The 19,381-nt window shown below is 37.9% G+C and overlaps 1 protein-coding gene across 1 annotated transcript in view; it reads left to right on the plus strand.

Moving 5' to 3' along the window:
• The window catches only part of HTR2C (5-hydroxytryptamine receptor 2C), a 120,086-nt gene extending 114,137 nt beyond the window's left edge, over nucleotides 1-5,949 (plus strand). Inside the window, exon 4 of the mRNA XM_024128117.2 lies at nucleotides 4,915-5,949. Within this exon, the coding sequence (XP_023983885.1) occupies nucleotides 4,915-5,738 (824 nt within the window). The 3' untranslated portion in view covers nucleotides 5,739-5,949. The remainder of the gene's footprint in view (nucleotides 1-4,914) is intronic.
• Nucleotides 5,950-19,381: the final 13,432 nt, after the last annotated feature.

Raw genomic sequence — 19,381 nt, forward strand, 5'->3', positions numbered from 1 at the left:
TTGTTTTTTGTTTTTTTTTTTAACATCTTTATTGGAGTATAACTGTTTTACAATGGTGTGTTAGTTTCTGCTTTACAACAAAGTGAATCAGTTATACGCATACATATGTTCCCACATCTCTTCCCTCTTGCGTCTCCCTCCCTCCCACCCTCCCTATCCCACCCCCACATTGTAGTTTTGATTTGCATTTCTCTAATGATTAATGATGTTGAGCATTCTTTCATGTGTTTGTTGGCAATCTGTATATCTTCTTTGGAGTTCATTTTCACCTTTTCTCCTCGGACATATCAAAGGTTTAAAAATATCAAAGACTGCTCCATTATACTTGCTAAATTAACTTTTCTGAAGTTAACTTCACCAAATAACATGCGCCTTTCATAATTTTTATGACAATGAGTGAGATGATGCATGTAAAATATTTAGTTGCTATTATTGATGTTGTTTATGTTTACCCTGACATAACATCACTTGAATTTCTACTAGCTGACAAATTTAAAATACTGAGAAAGACTATAATTTTGCTGAATTTAACTCTCCAGGGCTTAAGTAACTTCATCCATTAATATAGAACAGCAGCTCTCAAACTCTTTGGTGTCAGGACCTATTTATACTTTTCAAAATAATTGAAGACCTCAAAGAGCTTTTGTTTGTGTGGATTATATCTATTGTTATTTATTATAATATAACTTAAAACTGAGAAATGTTTAACATATTTATGAATCATTTCATTTTAAATAACAGTAATGAATCCATTTAATGTTAACATAAATATTTTTTTTTTTTTTTTTTTTTTTGTGGTATGCGGGCCTCCCTCTGCTGTGTCCTCTCCCGTTGCGGAGCACAGGCTCCGGACGCGCAGGCCCAGCGGCCATGGCTCACGGGCCCAGCCGCTCCGCGGCATGTGGGATCCTCCCAGACCGGGGCGTGAACCCGGTTCCCCTGCATCGGCAGGCGGACGCGCAACCACTGCGCCACCAGGGAAGCCCCAACATAAATATTTTTTATAAAAATAAACTATATTTCCCAAAAGTAATTGAGAGAAGGCCAACATTGTTTTACAGTTTTAAAATCTCTTTAATATTTAGTTTTAGGGAAATATAGTTGGATTCTCATTTATGTATCTGCATTCAACCTGTTTTATGTTATTTGGGTTGAAGTTTATAAAGAAAATGCAGTTTTAAAGATAAATAGCTGGAAAAGGGAAACATAGCAAACTCTCTAAAAGAGTATCAGAGGCCCCCCAGGGTCCTTGACCCACACTTTGAAAACTCCTGCCATATATTTTTAATTTTTTTTTAAGTATTGATTAAGATAATCGGTACAATAGATACTGCTATTAATGCTGCTTTTAGTTGTTATTATTTATATTTCACTTCCAGATACTGACAAAAGAACTTGAGTTTCTTGTTTTGTTGACTGCATTCACAGTTTCTAAAAAAACAAAAACAAATAAAACTAGTGATGATATAGATTTGGTAAAATGGTTAAGCTCCTTCACCAAATAATATCAGTATTTTAGGAGTTTTAACCAAATTGAGATAATACATTTTATATCTTTAATGTCAGTAATATGCATGGCTCAATGGCTGGCATACAAGATAGACTCAATAAAAGGCAGCTTTAGAATCACTCTTTGTTCAATGTACATAAAATTATACAAATAGATGCTAGGGATAAAATTGGCCTCACATACCCAATAACACCTTTAGCTCATCTGGGATCACTCTGCTACCCTCTCTTGTCTCTCAACAGGCTTACTTTTAGGCCCAAGAATCCTTTTGGAAAGTGAATAAATCTTTTAACAGAAACAAGCTAATACCAGTTCAGAGCTGGGCTCTGAGTAATGCTGACTTCCACTGATCTTCTGATCAGAGTGTGAGGCCTTCCCTAGAAACTTCAGATATCTAGAAATACCCAAAATATTGTGCAGCATTTCCTTGGGAATTGAATCTCCACTCCAGCACTTGTTTCCTTTAGATATGTCTACCCTTGTCAGGATTCCTCCAGAATGAATGCAAACTCCCCAGATCAAGTTTCTAGCCTCAGGCTCTGGTTCCCACATTGCTAGAGGGCAGTGAAGGGGGGCAGTTTGGAAGGGGAGCCATTCCACTATACCCTTCCTCTGGTCTTGCTGTAGGATCCTGAGAAAGTATAACATAGTTTTCTACCAACATTTTGTCAGAAAATCGCCTTCTTCTCTATATTTATATGAAAATGTTGAGCATTTCCACTCAGGAGGCCAAGACTTTTGCTCTAGAAGTAATCACTTCCAAAATTAGCAGTGGTAGTAAATCTTAGAGACTTTTATGATCTGAGGTCTAACAGCCATTTCTTTCTCTGTTTCAGAAAGGACTTCTATGTCTTCTTTTAATTTCTTCAATTTTTAAAATATTAAACTTTTGTTATAGACACTTTCAAAGATTGTAAAGTTAGATAGAATTATATAATAAAGACGCATGTACTCATTACCCAGCTCCAAGATTTATCAGTTTATGGACTGCCTTCTTTCATCCATACTCCCATCCACTTCTCCCTTCCATATTATTTTGAAATAAACCTCAGAATCATAATACTTTATCCTTAAATACTTCAGTCTCTATATCTAAAAATATAAGATTTTTTCTACATAACCACAATATCAACATCACTTTTAAAAATTAATGAACAAAAATCATTTAATATTATCAAAAGGCCAAACATTGTTCAAAATTTCCACCTGTGTCATGAATATTTTTTAAAATTTATTTGCATCAAGATCCCAAGAAGGTCCACATATTATAATTGCTTGATAGGTCTTTTAAGTCGCTCTTAATCTTAGGTTCTCTAAGTTTTTCTCTTATAAATGATTTGTGTTTAAGTAACCCGTCCCTCTTTTCTTAATCTCATGTTAGCTTCCTTAACTTCATTTCATGAAGGATAAGCCAATACTGACTTTTTTCAGGCAAGCTGGAGCTATACTCTTTCTAGATATTCCCTCATATTTATAACTTTTGGAAAAAAGATCATAACAGTACAAACTGACCACATTCTTACCTGTCATTTTATAACTCTTAAGAAATGTAATCTGCGTGGTTCATCAAACTGGGTGAATATTACCTTCTGATACTTGCCACTCTTCCCATCCAGAGTTCAAAGGTCTTTTCACCGGATCCTGCACTGTATTACCTGAGGACACTTTCTGTTTGCAGTGTCTCCTAGTTTTCACAGCCGTTTTTACTTTCTTGAATGGCATGCCCAGGTTCAGGGTTGCAGGCATGTACCAATACCCCAAGAAGTCTTGTCACATCTATCACTGGTTCTCATACCATCACTTGGCCTCTTTCTCTAGAAAAAAAAAAACAAAAAACGGTCATTTAAGAAATTCAGGGTCTGAGTTAGAAGGCTTAAAGATCACTTTCCAAAGACTCTTTCTTCCTCATGTCTTCCTAGAAATTAATTACCAATCAATATCCTCAGCAAGCTCTTAGCAAAGAAACATTTACCATTTATTTCCTTCTTGATCATCCAGCCAAACACTCTATACCTGACAAAGTGTGTTAAGACAACCTGTAGGGGAGTTCCCTGGTGGCCTAGCGGTTGGGATTCTGGGTTCAATCCCTGATCAGGAAACTGAGATCCCACAAGCCACACTGTGCGGCAAAAAAAAAAAAAAAAAAAAAAAAAAAGACAATCTATAGGGACTTTCAGTTTCAGATTTGTCACTGTTCCCTGCGTGTTCCCTAAAGCCAGCAATGATCTTTGAGAGTGCGCTTCTATCCCCTCTCACAGTTCATAGTGCAGATATCCACCAGCTCAGGATTCCTCATAATAATCTCTGATAGAATCCTAAAAATGCAGTCTGAATTTTCCCAGGCTTCAAGTTTCTGTGGACACAAGAGAGAATAAATTAACATTAAAATTTGAATTTCACTTGCAAGTTATCCCTACTTATTGATGTAGGACCTCTTCGAGATCTACCATAATGATTTCTAAAAATTTCTCGGTTTCTTACTTACGCTCAGGCATAAGATCACCTTCTGCTCCCACCCCCTTGTTGATATTTTCTGCCTGTGAGCGTCTTTATTAATGGAAGTGCTTACCAAATTACTACCTCTCAGTATTCTTAAAAAACAAAAGAGTTCAAAACTCCACACAGAAATGGGAGGACTGTATCTTTCCCAACTCAGCATTTCTATCTGTCTCTTGACCCTGCTTAAGCACAGAGCCTCAGGAAAATGCTTACTAAAAAGACAGTCCTTTCAGTTTCTGCATAGATTATGTCTACATTGTGGTCAGATCTAATTCCTGTTTGGGGGCCATACTATCCTCTCCATCTCCAGTAACTCCAGAGCTCCTAGGCCCTGTCTCCAAAGGTCACACACACAGAAGTTCCTCTTCTTGACCACTTTCCTCAGGAAAAGGTGTCCTCAGCTAAAAGCTCAGTCAACCCTGATATGCTATAATTACTCTTGTAGGTGGCATACACATCATTTTTATTGCATTTGGAAGATGCTTAAAAATGAACAGTTGAATTTATTGACGTCATTGAGTATAGATGCGAAGTTATTCACTCATTCAACAAATATTTATTGAGTGCCTTCTATGAACCAGGACAGTTCTAGGAACTGGAGATAAAACAAAAGACACGAACCACTCTTATGCACAACCATACCTATAATTATCTCAATAATGATAATTCCACGTCTTCTACGGGAAATTTGGCGAGAAGGCATTCCTAACTTGAAAAAAGCTGTCATTTTCTGATATCATACTGCTACTCTTTCATGTGACTACCCATTTATGCTGTGAATAGCCTTCAACAGATAGATCTAAATTTTCTTCAATGAAATGAAATTAAATGCATCCCACTGTACAAATCTGTGTGACCCTTCAATATGTTGTAACAATGTCCTACCTTCTTTTCTGTTCCTGTAGGTGTATCAGTTCCTATCCCAGTGATTGGACTGAGGGATGAAGACAAGGTGTTCATCAACAACACCACCTGCGTGCTGAATGACCCAAATTTCGTTCTTATTGGGTCCTTCGTAGCTTTTTTCATACCGCTGACGATCATGGTGATTACATACTGTCTAACGATCCACGTCCTTCGCCGACAAGCTCTGATGTTACTGCACGGCCACACGGAGGAACCGCCCGGAATAAGCCTGGATTTCCTGAAGTGCTGCAAGAGGAATACTGATGAAGAGAACTCTGCAAACCCTAACCAAGATTTGAACCCACGCCGAAGGAAGAAGAAGGAAAGACGGCCAAGGGGCACCATGCAAGCTATCAACAATGAACGGAAAGCCTCGAAAGTCCTTGGCATTGTTTTCTTTGTGTTTCTGATCATGTGGTGCCCGTTTTTTATTACTAATATCCTGTCGGTTCTTTGTGGGAAGGCTTGTAATCAAAAGCTAATGGAAAAACTTCTGAATGTGTTTGTTTGGATTGGCTATGTTTGTTCAGGAATTAATCCTCTGGTGTACACTCTTTTCAACAAAGTTTACCGAAGGGCTTTCTCCAACTATTTGAGCTGCAACTATAAGGCAGATAAAAAGCCTCCGATCAGACAAATCCCGAGAGTTGCTGCCACTGCTTTGTCTGGGAGGGAGCTTAATGTTAACATTTACCGGCACACCAATGAACCAGTCATTAAGAAAGCTGATGACCAGGAGGCCGGTATAGAGATGCAAATCGAGAATTTGGAGCTACCAGTTAATCCCTCCAATGTGGTTAGTGAAAGGATTAGTAGTGTGTAAGAAAGAGCGGTGCAGTCTTTTCCTACAGTAAAGCTACAAATGTAGGAAATTGTTCTATAATTCTTCTGTTGGTCATAACCTAATGTAAATGTTGCTGTCGGAAAAAGTTGTTTTTATACATAGCTTTGCAATCCTGTACTTTACAATCATGCTTACAATAGTGAGATTTAGGATTCTGTATTTACTGTTTATAATAGATTGAGAATAACTTACTTTGGTTGTTTGATGCAAACATGTTGATTTTTTTCCCCCTTCCTTCCTTCCTCCCTCCTTCCCTCCCTCTCTTTCTTGCTTTCTTTCTTTCCCTCTTCTCTCTCTCTCTCTTTTTCTTTTTCACATAAGGAAGTGTTGATCTTCATCTCAGGTGGCATTTGCAGGAGACCAGAATGATGCACAGGACAGTGGTTACATTTCAACCACGCCAAAATTGAACAAATTCAGTGAAATCTTTTTTCCGGGTTAACAGTAAATATACACTTTAAATTCTTGCTCAGCTCATCTACACACATAAACACAGTAAGATAGGTTCTGCCTTCTGATAATCTATCATAACTATTAGTGAGTCAAAGGCAGAACTTAGCCTTGTCACACATAGGGGAAATTTTGACATTGTCAGAATGTTCTGTTGATATTTTACTGAAATGTCTGTCACCAAACATAGTGGTATTTTAACATAGCAGCTGTTTAACCAGGACTACAGAAGTGGAAGGATGAATCGAGATATATACACCAATAATAGCTTTTCACTTCTTACAGACAATGTTCAAATTCTGATTATAATGACAAGCAAACTGGAATTAGTGTTTTCATTCTGGTCCTTAGTAAATACCTAATTCCATGATTAAACTGGGAAACAAAATCCCAGAGTTATTTCCCAATCCAGGATTCATCATCAATTGGGTTTTGCTCTCAGGATCCTGGAAACTTGTGTGCTACACACAAAATGAAATTAGCATTTTGAGCCTTATTAAAATAGTATATTAATTATGGTACCTCTATCTATAGGACCTAATTTAGCAGTCCATTTTTGAGTAAAACTTGCGTTGGAAACATAGATGATCAAAAGCTTGGAAGTTTTGCTTGATTAAGGACTACAGAACTGGGCCCTTAGAATGTGAAAAAAAAGTAATTAAAAAGAAGCTTTTACTGAACTTTGGGAAAAACAGAAATACAGAGTTTCCATTTGGATTTTAAACAAAATGTATCTCATTTACAGATCCTTCCAAACTCTCTAGTGCAGGCAAGGCTGCAGCTAATTTGTAAAAGTGGCAAGCTCTTCATTGTACTGCAATTATGTACCAGAAGTTTAAATCTTTGTTAAAATATAGTGTTGTGTTACAATAAGTGTTGGCCATTGTTTCATTCTTGGGCCTGCTGCTCTCTAAGAGTTCAGTACCATTTTACTAGTTTGTTAACCGTGAAAGGTTTTCAAACATTGCTAAAGTCAGACCATTAAGTCTATGCTGTGTGCAGAGTGTACAAGGGTTTCCAGTAACTGTATTTCCATGTGTGTCCATGTCACACAACTGTGGATCCATTTCTGAAGAGTTCATGATGCTATTTCTTATGCCTGACAGTTACTTACACACCTTAGAGTATCTTGAAATTGGTGAAGGCAGAATCTGAATTTCTAAAACCCCTGGTGTGTGTCCTCAACACACAGCATAGATAAATCCAACAGTCTGCCACAAGGGCGGTGGGAGAGCCAACGGACGTATTTGAGGAGACTCATACAGTCCCTACGTGATTTGCAACACTGCCAAATGCCAGTCAATTGCTTGAGCATGCCCAATTATGACATGAAAGTAAAGTCTACCTGCCTGTTGGCTCTGTTGAACTGCATGTTAAAACAGTTATATGAAATTGAGTGAGATCTAATTTTTACTGAAACGAAAATGTCTGAAGAAACACACCATGCACTGAGCATGAGTTCTGCACATACAGATGGTGTCCTGCATGTATGCCATGTATGATGCATAAATCCATCGATTTGTATTAATGTAAGGCAGAGTAGGTGATATAAGAAGGACTGAAGCAAATCCTTCAGCAGTCTTTAAAAAGACCATGCAATCAGATCTGAAGTATTGTGAGTATTAGAGAAAATTGGAAACATCTGATTTCTTTCCTGAACTATCAGGGCAAGCTCATAGCACATGTTTTACAAAGAAATAAAATATAAACCACAGATTTTCCAAAGCACTAGCAATAAGTTGAATGATAATAGCTTACAGCACATTTGTTAATAATTCTTATGCCATCAAGTAGTAGTACTTAATAGTACCCAACACAGTAATTATTCTCAAATTGTGTGCTATTCATAAGTTCTGTGCAGTTCGGTATGAAACAAATATACTCATTGGGATATAAACCTTACAGTTCAATGTTAAACCTACAACTTTTATAAATGTTTTAAAGTCCATGTGATAAGTGTAAACGTGGTGAATTTACTGTCAAACAGATCATTCTGATGTCCTATTATGTATGTATATCTGTTTAAGACACATGCAACAGACTGCCTTATATTATTTCCTGTAAGTCTTCTTTCATCAAGTGGTACTTTTTGTGAGTGGTTGCAAAGTGTTGTCTTATTCCTGGTTCCTGTATGTTATCCATTCCAGGTTTTTGTGATACTTCCTATTAATTTATTAAATTTATTAAATGTTGACTAATATGTCACATGTCATTTTTTCCCTCTGCATCTTTTGAGGGAAAAATACACCACTTCATTTCTTGGAAAATTAAATTGTAACCTGTTAAATAAGTTCATAAAGACAAATACAACCAGAAAATATTACTCTTCTCTATGTACTCAAAGACTATGACACCTGAGGAAAGACAAGAGGTGTAAACAACAAATGCAATATTAATAACAACATCACTGATGCCTGGTAAGCAGAATAACTGCAGTCTCAAATTATCCTACTTTCCTTAACCTGAGCGGGGGCCTGGGGTGGCTCATATGCTCTCCTGGCTATAGGTATCATTGCTATCTTATTCCCATCAAACTCTAAGCTCCCCAAGAACAGAGAGAACCATGTTTATCTTATTGATGGTTTTATCCCCAGTTGATAGCAGCCACTCTATGTTCAACAGACATGTATTGAGCGTCAGTATTTGTGGGCATTGTATAATCTGTTCCTGTTGCTAAAAGGAGCCTTACAACTCCCCACTATTCAGTCATGTGGTGTGACTTGATCACCTTAACTGACCCCTGTCCCAAATGGCTTTGGATACCTGTGCAATCATCAGGGTCACCATACTAAGCTGCTCTGTTCCTCCATACCTGGAGCCATGGGTGACAAAATACACTGGCCTTTTCTTTCAACATTTGTACCTTCCTGACGCTGAGTGAGCCCACTGGCATGAGTTCAGTTCCCTGAGAAGAAAGCAGGAATACCTCATTCCTTTGCAACCATGACTAGGTTGAGTCCTAGGAATGGGTCAAAGGATAAAGGTTGAACTGCCACTTTGAAACAACAGCGTCACTGCTGCCCATGGCTAGAAATATCTTGTACCACTGAAGCTAGGGGCTACTCTTCCCCAACAGCAAGGCAATGGAGAGAGGCTGAAATTTCTGATGGCACAGAGCTGGAGTTGTTACTACCAATGAAAGGGAAGGAGGGGCAGAGGAAGACTGGAGTGCCACATCCCATTGTACTGGAAGGTCTTTGTGGTCTGAGGAAAGAAAGATGCTTCTTGCCATCAGGCAGCAGTACATTTCTGCTTACAGCAGAAACACACAGTTTCCACACAGTTAATCAGCTCCCCCCTTAAGTCAATGCAATCTCCATGGTTGAGGCCCATTTCTCCTTGTATATTCCCCTAGACATATATTAACATATCACCCAGAAAGCTGAATATATTAGAAAGAGGTATTTTTATAGGCAATGCCAACAGGAGTAGGTGACAGCATAGTGGCTCTCAAATATTATGTGACCCATAGCACACTTTTAAACATAAATAGCTCTAAGGGAAGTGATCTTGGGACCCATCTGCATGGGGAAAGGGAAGAAAGGATGACTGGGCAAGGGAAAAGTTGGGCTGTGATGTAGTTACAATAAGGACTTATTCCCCCTGCATCTTTGGTAGGGAAAATATACCACTTCACCTCATTTTCTTTGAAAGTTCAATTGAATTCTATCAAATAAGTTCACAAAGACATACTTAACCAAAAAGTATCACCTTTCCTGACTAATTCTGCATGTATTCAAAGACTATAACACCAGGGGAAAGACAATTGAGAGGTGTGAACAACAAAAACAATATCACACTTAGATGACTCTGAAGGGAAGCTTCAGAGTTGTCCCAAGTTGAAGCAGGGGGCCAATCCTCTATAGCACCACTGTCCCCAAGAGAGATGTATGACTTTATGCCAGGTCACTCTCTTCAACAGAGGCAACTCCCCAAGAGGGCTTATACCTGAAAGTTGTCAAGTCCACAAATCTCCCATCACCTGGGGAATAAACCCTTCAACCCTGAAGGTAGGATCTGGTCAGGGTAGCATAGCATCTATAACCAAGAGTACATTTATTGAGTAGAAAAGATTCACCACCTAATTAAAAAAGATTCACCACCTAGGTCAGCACCTATACAAATAACATGAAAGAACCTGGCTGCCTGTCACTTAAGCCAAAATCAAGGCAAATGGAGGTGAAAATAAATACATGTTTTTATATGAGATTTCTTTTCATGCTAAGGTGTTCTCAATCAACAGCTTAGTAGGATTCTTAGATTTCTGAACCCATCTGGATAGCTCAGGCTAAGCTGCAGTAAAAAAACAACCCCAAAGTCTCAATCGCTTAACAAAACAAACACTGATTTTGCGCTCACACTCCATGTCCAATGTGGGTTGCCAGGAAACCTCTTCTCATTATAGTTACTCTGGGAAAAAACGGTGATAAAGGCTTCATCCTTCACACTTGCCTCCATGTAGCAGAGGGACAGAAATTTAGTGAACCTATTTCTTAAACCAAAGCTAACCCTACCGTTTACTTTCCATTTAATCCTAACTCTATCCATACCCTCATGTCTTACCTATAACATTATTTCTGTTCTTAACTTTATCCTTAAAGCTATCTCATTATTTCTGTTCTTTTTTTTTTTTTTTTTTTTTTTTTTGTGGTATGCGGGCCTCCCTCTGCTGTGGCCTCGCCCGTTGCGGAGCACAGGCTCCGGACGCGCAGGCTCAGCGGCCATGGCTCACGGGCCCAGCCGCTCCGCGGCATGTGGGATCCTCCCGGACCGGGGCGCGAAGCCAGTTCCCCTGCATCGGCAGGCGGACGCGCAACCGCTGCGCCACCAGGGAAGCCCTATTTCTGTTCTTAACTTTATTCTTAAAGCTATCTCTATGTGTGTCCTGTCCTGTTCTTAACTTTATAATTAATTCTAACCCTGACTCTTGTTTCTAAGTTACCTCTAACCATGATCCTGCCTTCTGCGAACTCTAACCTTACTCAAAACTCTAACCTCACACTTATTGTTAACTCCAATGCTTCCTTTGTCTTTAACCCTCCCTTAGGGCTAACTATAAACTTTCTTCTAACCTTACATCTAAGCTCCAGGTCTAGCTCTAATTATTTCTATTTTATTCTAAAAAATTTTCTTTTTGTTAAGAGTCTGAGAAGCTGGACTGGAAGACACAGAAGGAACCTTTATGCTTGATCCTTTTGTACTTCTCTGTCTTAAAACCTCACAACGGGCCAAACGCAGACGTGCTTTGTTTTATGTAAACAGATCGTTCGTACATTTAAGAATCTCCACTTTGCTATAATGGAAACCGAGGTCAGCGAGGTAAAGGGTCTTCCCCTAAATCACACTGCTGGAAAGAGCAGAGGCTGAACGATCTGGTTTCTAAGCCTGTGCTGTTCCTAATATACCATATGACTCTTCTTTACTGTCCCATAGGCAAAACTGGCTTCCCCAAGGCAGAAAGCACAACCCATATTAAAGTGCATCTTTCCAAGTATTACCACTTCAAAATGGGGTAAAGAAGTAGATGAGTGCAAGTGAGGAATAGCCTTTTTAAAATTCATTCACTCCTGCCATTAAACTTAATAAGCATGGCCATGTATAGTCCACTGTGAATCCCTATTATGAGAGAGTTTTACCCTAAATAGGTTGGAAACGGGGACAAGGATTGAACAAACAATGACTAACATGAGATTCACAGTGACAAAGACAACTCTCTCAGAAGTGACTTGTTTATGCTTAAGATGAAAGGGGTACTTGAAACACAATAAAATAATTTTGATGATGAAGATAACGTTGTCGATGACATTCTAACATCAAAGAAAATATAATTACTATTTCAACAGGGGATTCATTCTAAGACTAGTGTCTTAGCCCATTCAGGCTGCTATAACAAAATACCACACACTTGGTGGCCTGTAAACAATAGAAATGTATTTCTCACCGTTCTGGACACTGGGAAGTCCAAGATCATGGTGTCAGCATGGTTATATTCTGGTGAAGGCCCTCTCCTAGGTTGCAGACTGCCTGTGTCCTGCCATGTCTTCACATGGTGGAAGGGGTGAGGGAGCTTTCTGAAGCCTCTTTTATAAGGGCATTAATCCCATTCATGAGGGTTCCACCCTCATGCCTAAGCATCTTCCAAAGACCCACCTCCAAATACCATCATGTTGAGCATTAGAACTTCAACATATGAATGGGGAGGGGGGACACAAATATTCAGGCCATAGCAATTAGTTTAACTTTACTAGGCAAAAGGCTAAAACTTTATTTCCATGTTTAATTCAGAAATTACCCATATGCCTTTTATGGAAAAACCTAGCTTAGCTCTTCCCAGCTGAAGTAATCTTTCTGTGTAAGACAGTGTAACAGAGACAGTCAACAAAAAGGCTCAAAGGGAAAAAAAAACAGGAGAGACATTCAATTTCAAAACCTACTAGGGTATGTTTTTAACAGAACTGGCAATAACTTACATGAAAGCTGCTCCTGGATGCTAATATAATTTAACATCCCCACTGCATGATTCTAAGGAGAATTTTGCAGGCCTTTGAGCCTCAAGGGTATGGGTTCTCAGCAAACCACTGAAGTGTGGAGCTACTCTAGTTTCAAGTTATCTCCAGACCCCATCATTAAGTACTTTTCCTCTACTGTTCACTCCTTTCCTCTTTCGTATCTGTATAATTTTTTTCAGTTTTACAAATATTTTATTTTTTAACAATAAATACAATTAATATTACAAGAAGCAATACATGATAAGATTTTATTTGCATTATTTTTTTACACAGTTCTATTGAGGTACAATCTACAAGTCTGGGACTGGTAGTAGGAGTAGAGATTTACTGCAATTAGGCATGAAGGAAGTTTTGGGGGTGATGGAAATGTCCTAAAACTTGATTGTGGGGATGGTAGCACAATTCTATCAATCTACTAAAAATTATTGAATTATACACTAAGTGTCTGTATTCTTTTGAATGGATGCTCTGTGAAAAATGCATTCAAGCAGGTAATGAATGCAAAGATACCACCACAGTTAGTTTGGCAACCTCTGGACAAACCATAGCGTACGTTGCCACTGGAACTTCATGACAGCCTGGATCTCTTACCTAGGTGGAAAGTAAGGACTTTGGTGATACTATTGGTTTCTTCAGAACACTTTGACCTTTTACACTGCCATTGCTGTGCTATAGCTTACTGGGCCTTTAGAATAATCTAAACCACCCAGATGCCTCCTGATCCTGATGCCCCAATTCAGATGGTACCTCAGGAATATGTCGTCTTTAAAAATTAGAGTGTGGGAATTCCCTGGCGGTCCAGTGGTTAAGACTGCGCTTCCAATGCAGGGGGCGTGGGTTCCATTCCTGGTTGGGGAACTAAGATCCCACATGCCCCGTGACGTGGCCAAATTAAAAAAAAAAAAAAAATTAGAGTGGGAGCCAAGTGCCCTGAAAGTACCTTTACTAAAAGCAGCTGAGAAGCACATACATTAACCTATACACCTTCTCAGTCACTCCTCCTGGTCTTCCGAAATGATACCATAGACCAGAGGCTGTTTCAAAGAGATAGTGTCTTAAGGGAAAGATACTGGTCCTTCATTTTATTGTAGGAACCACCCTTCTGTTCAATTTTGGAAACTCTTGGTTCAGTTCTCTGTTACGATTCAATCAATAGATCTTCTGCCCTCCAAATGTACACTATTTTCCCTTAAGTGACTAAAGAAGAATAGAAAATAGCATATTACATATTACTTACTATTTCAAGTTACTGTAAAGCCAGTAAATAAACACATAATCCTTTACTTTGTTAGTGGTCAGCAGTTCAGAGAAAGCTAATAATGCAGTGAAACTAGTAGCAACAAAACCAGAGAGAAGTTTAACAGAGAGAACCAGCGAAAGAAAGGGCCAAAAAGGGCCTTGCTAACAGTATACTCACTGCTGGAGGTCTAGAAAGCTGTGCACACATGCTAGGCTGCACCCACTCAGGAGGGACTAGAGCGGACATTTTAGACATGGGACAGATCTGAAAGCCTTCCCCAAGCCACACACAGATTTATCTGCAAAGGATGGAAGTTTTACTGCCTCACGGGAATCAAGAACCAATTATGACAACTCACTAGCAGAACACTAAGCAGTGCTAACTTTAAGGATGACTTCTAGGAAGCCAGACTTTAAAAATAAACACAAGGAGGGGCTTCCCCTGGTGGCACAGTGGTTAAGAATCCACCTGCCAATGCAGGAGACATGGGTTCAAGCCCTGGTCCAGGAAAATCCCACATGCCACGGAGCAACTGAGCCCACACACCACAACTACTGAGCTTGGGCTCTAGAGCCCGTGAGCCACAACTACTGAGCCCACGCACCACAACTACTGAAGCCTGCACACTTAGAGCCTGTGCTCCATAACAAGAGAAGCCACCGCAATGAGAAGCCCACACACCGCAACGAAGAGTAGCCCCAGCTCGCCACAACTAGAGAAAGCCCGCACACAGCGATGAGCGACGAAGGCCCAACACAGCCAAAAATAAATAAATAAATAATAAATTTATATATATAAAAATAAAATAAGCTCAAGGAGAAAAAATAGAGTTGCACCATCAGAGGCCTGCACACTGTGTGGGAAATAGATTTTGCAGAATTAGTCTAGACAAGTCATTGAGAAACAAACAAAAATAAAAAACCAAGCCCTAGTGGGTAATCAGAATCCAGACTTGCTACAGTATATGATCTAAAATATCTAGTTATCCATTTAAAAAATTAGACAAGCAAAGAGACAAAATAGTGTGAACCATGTTCAGGAAAAGCGGCAGGCAATAGAATTTGATTCTGATGGGGTCCAGGAGATAAACTCAGCAGAAAAAGACTTCAAAGCTGCTATTAAACCATAAATAAGAAAGAATAACAACAACATCTCACTAAAGAGAGAATATCAATAAAGAGGTAGAAATTATCAATAAGAACCAAATAGAAATTCTATAGCTGTAAAAAGTACAAAAATTGAAATGAACCTTTGCTAAGGGCAGTTTGGCAGGTCCTCAAAAGATTAAACATAGAATTACCATATGATCCAACAATTCTACCCACAGGTACATACTCAAGAGAATTGAAAACATATGTCTACACAAAAACTTGTACATAGCAACATTATTCATAATAGCCAAAAGGTGGAAACAACCCAGATGTCCATCAACTGATGAATGAATAAATTGTGGTAGATTCAGAAAATGGAATATTATTTGGCAATTAAAAAAATGTAGTTCTGATAGCTGCTACAAATGAATAAATCTTGCAAACATTATGTGGAGTGAAAGAAGTCAGTATTTTCATTTCACATTTTCATAAGTATGATTATGTTTATATGAAATGTCCAGAATATTGACAATTCACCTACAGAATGTGTATTAATGATTGTCTAGGGCTAAGGATGGGAACATGGATTAACTGTAAATGGGCAGCAGAGATCTTATTGGGTCAAATGAAACATTCTAAAATTAAGTTGTACACTTAAAACAGGTGAATGAGGAAATTCCCTGGAGGTCCAGTAGTTAGGACTCAGCTCTTTCACTGCCAGAGCCCCAGTTTGATCCCTGCCAGGGGGGCTAAGATCCTGCAAGCCGTGCAGCGCGGCCAAAAAAGAAAAACAAAAGAAAAACAAAAAAAAAAAAGGTGAATGATGAATTTTATGGTATATAATGAAAATTCAAAAGAACTGTTTATATATATATTTATGTTACATATATACATACATACATATACATATATACGTGTGTGTGTGTTGTGAGCCTATAAAAGTTGTGATTCAGCCATGTCAAAGAAATCAGAGACAAAGAAATAATATAGTTAGTTTCTTACATTATTATCATCTTTCTCAATGTTGATTAACAGTATTTCATAAAATGAGTTTGGAAGCTTTCCTCCTGATCCACACCGCTAAAATAATTTGAATTTGAGTAAAAAAGTTTGATCTTTTCTTGAAGCTTAGAAAGACTCCACCTGTAAAACCTGGGTCCTGGGGCTACAAAATCTTGCCCTGGGGATTTTCTTTGGGGTTAGAGGGAAATCTCATTTACAACTTTCTCAATTTCTTCCATACTAATTTATCTCTTCTTATTCTCTATCTCTTCTCTAAGGAATTTTGATTTCAAATCACTAATTTCATCTTACTTTCAAATATATTTTCAGAGATATGATAAAGTATTATCTAATTCTTTTAGGTTTTTATCAGTGATTATGTCCACATTCTTAGTTCTAATTAAGTGCATTTATGCTTTCTAAATAACTTTATTGATTACTTTAGGCAACTTGCTACTTCCATATTTGACGAATTGTATTTCTTTGATATATTACATTTCACCAGCTCTTTTACAGTATTTACATGAATTGGTTTAATTTCCTAGTAGTCATTTTAATTTTATTAAAAAAACCTTTCGAATTTATATTTCCTTACCAACACGAATGTAAAAATATTTATTCCCTTCTCACATGTAACATGAGATATGGATAATGGTTTTAGACCCTCATTTTATTTTCCTTCTACCTAGTTTTTGTTAATAATCTCAGCAACTGATATTCATATTATTGATTTATTTTGTACATTATTTAGATTCTATATTGAAGAGTTTTTGCCATTAATATTGATTTTATAACCTTTATACATCATCCATTAATTTCAAAGCTTACTGGTTTCAGTGATCAATGCCATGGCTCTGATAACTTGTCCCTGTTTCTTAAACTCTTGATTTATTTCCATTTTCAGTTTTCTAAAACTATTTAAACAATATTTTTCCAGGAAGAGTAATTATTAGTATACTTTCTGAGTTTTTGCAAATCTGAGACTATCTCTTTATTACCCTTGCACATAAATGATAGCTTAGTTGGGCATAGAATTCGTAGGTAAAAATATTCTCCCCTCAAACCTACGTATCTGCTACCTAAATTTCCTGACAGGTTATTTTCTTAATGCTTGTAGAATTTTACTTCATTCTTAAAATTCAATACTGTATACATGTAGATCTCTTTTCCTTAATTTTTTCTAGTACTTGGTAGGTTTTTTGAGTTTGAAAAGACTTTACATAGCTATAGGGAAATTTTTTCTATTATTTCTTATTGTTTGTTCTGAGCCATGTACTCTGTTTTATGCTTCTAGGATCCTATGATATACATTTTAGATGTTTTTTATCAATTTTTTCATGTCTCATCCTTTTATTCGTGATAGTCATTTATACATCCCTTTTTTCCAAGTGCTAGCATAATTTCTTAAACTGAATTTTTTTTTTTCTTTTGGCTTTGTTGGGTCTTCATTGCTGCATGCAGGCTTTCTCTAGTTGTGGTGAGCGGGGGCTACTTTTTGTTGCAGTGCGTGGGCTTCTCATCGCAGTGGGTTCTCTTGTTGTGGAACACGGGCTCTAGGTGCGTGGGCTTCAGTAGTTGCAGGATGTATGCCCTAGAGCACGCAGGCCTCAGTAGTTGCAGCTGGCGGGCTCTAGAGCCCAGGCTCAGTAGTTGTGGCACATGGGCTTAGTTGCTCCACGGCATGTGGGATCTTCCCAGACCAGGGATCAAACCCATGTCTCCTGCATTGGCAGGTGGATTCTTAAGCACTGTGCCACCGAGGAAGTCCCTTAAACTGAACTTTGATTTACTGATTTCATGTTCTGAAATACCCAACATTTTATTAACTAAGCATATATTTTAATTTTTTTATCTGAATATTATTATTTCTGATCTCAAATTCTTTCCTTTTTATGGATGCAATATTCTCTTGAGCACTTTAACTGTGGTACTATCTTGGTTAGAACTGTTATTGTTTTTAGGGAATTCCCTGGCAGTCCAATGGTTCGGACTCTGCACTTCCACTGTAGGGGGCACAGGTTCAATCCCTGGTCAGGAAACTAAGATCCTGCATGCTGTGTGGCCAAAAAAATAAAAAATTGTTATTGTTTTTGTTAGTGCACTAATTACAAAGTTGCATATGTTTTGAATCACCTGCTTCAACCTTATTTTCCAATAAACCTTGTTATTTTTAGTGAAAGATTGAGTGATATGAGATTTATTTTCTAGAATGCATGTATCATATTATAACAAAATGTATACTCTGTAATTTATTTTAACTGGCTTATCTGGGTTAGCCCTAAATTACCTGGGATATCACCCCGGGCCATGGAGTTGCATGACTCTGGCAGTGTAAGTGTATAGCACCTTGCAAAATCTGCCCAGCCATATATGATGGCCATGGCACTACACTTCTTTAATTGTCCTGCTTGTTCTCGTTAGGAATCCACTGTAACTAAGGATCTCATTTTAGTTATTATGCATTCCCTTAGTTGAGTATCTTGTCAAAATCTGGACTGCCTCTTTCTCTATGTTCCCCTCCATCTAATTCATTGACTATTTATAAAATGAATGAGATAAAATCTCAAAACACCAAGAAACAAAGAAATATCAAACTGTTTTTACACAACTCCCTTATTTTTTTGCCTAATATAATATTAATGGTCAGATATTACTTTCAATGCTTTTCAGATCTCTGTTAGTGAGTTTTCTTCTTTCCTTCCCTTCCTTCCTTCCTTCCTTCCTTTCTCTTTCTTCCTTCCTTTCTTCCTTTCTTCCTTTCTTTCTTTCTTTCTTTCTTTCTTTCTTTTTTCAGAAGTCACAGTAGTGTTTTATGTGCTCCAAATTGAAGGAATGGACAAAGAGAAAGCCAAGCCCAAAGTCAAGCTTCATAGTCATATACTGTAACTGCTTAGAAAGGGAAAAGTGTCTGGATCTCAGCTTTTATTTATAAACTTTCCTGAGTAGTATTAATTCACAGTAATGATATTCAACTTTTACATTTTACATTTCATCTCCATTCAAGGCACTGAAAGACAGATTTCTTTTTCCTATTCTATAATAGAAACATTAAAAAGTTGTATGCATATATGCTTTCTGGACAATGAGATACATAAGAATTTTGTAGATTAATATATGTGCCCATTTCCAGCCCTTGTTTACAACCTGTATAAATCATCTCGGGATGGAATGGACAGAGAATTCTAGTATTATGCTCTAGGAACACTAGTGACAGTGCATCAATCCCTTCTCTTTCCAAGAGGAATGACTTACATGGCCAATTTCCCAAAACCCGTTAGCCTGAAAGCAGGATTACCTAAGGGTCTTCTAAGTCTTTTTTTTTTTTTTTTT

This window comes from Physeter macrocephalus, chromosome 21 (genome assembly GCF_002837175.3).
Source record: "Physeter macrocephalus isolate SW-GA chromosome 21, ASM283717v5, whole genome shotgun sequence".
NCBI classification, from domain to species: domain Eukaryota; kingdom Metazoa; phylum Chordata; class Mammalia; order Artiodactyla; family Physeteridae; genus Physeter; species Physeter macrocephalus.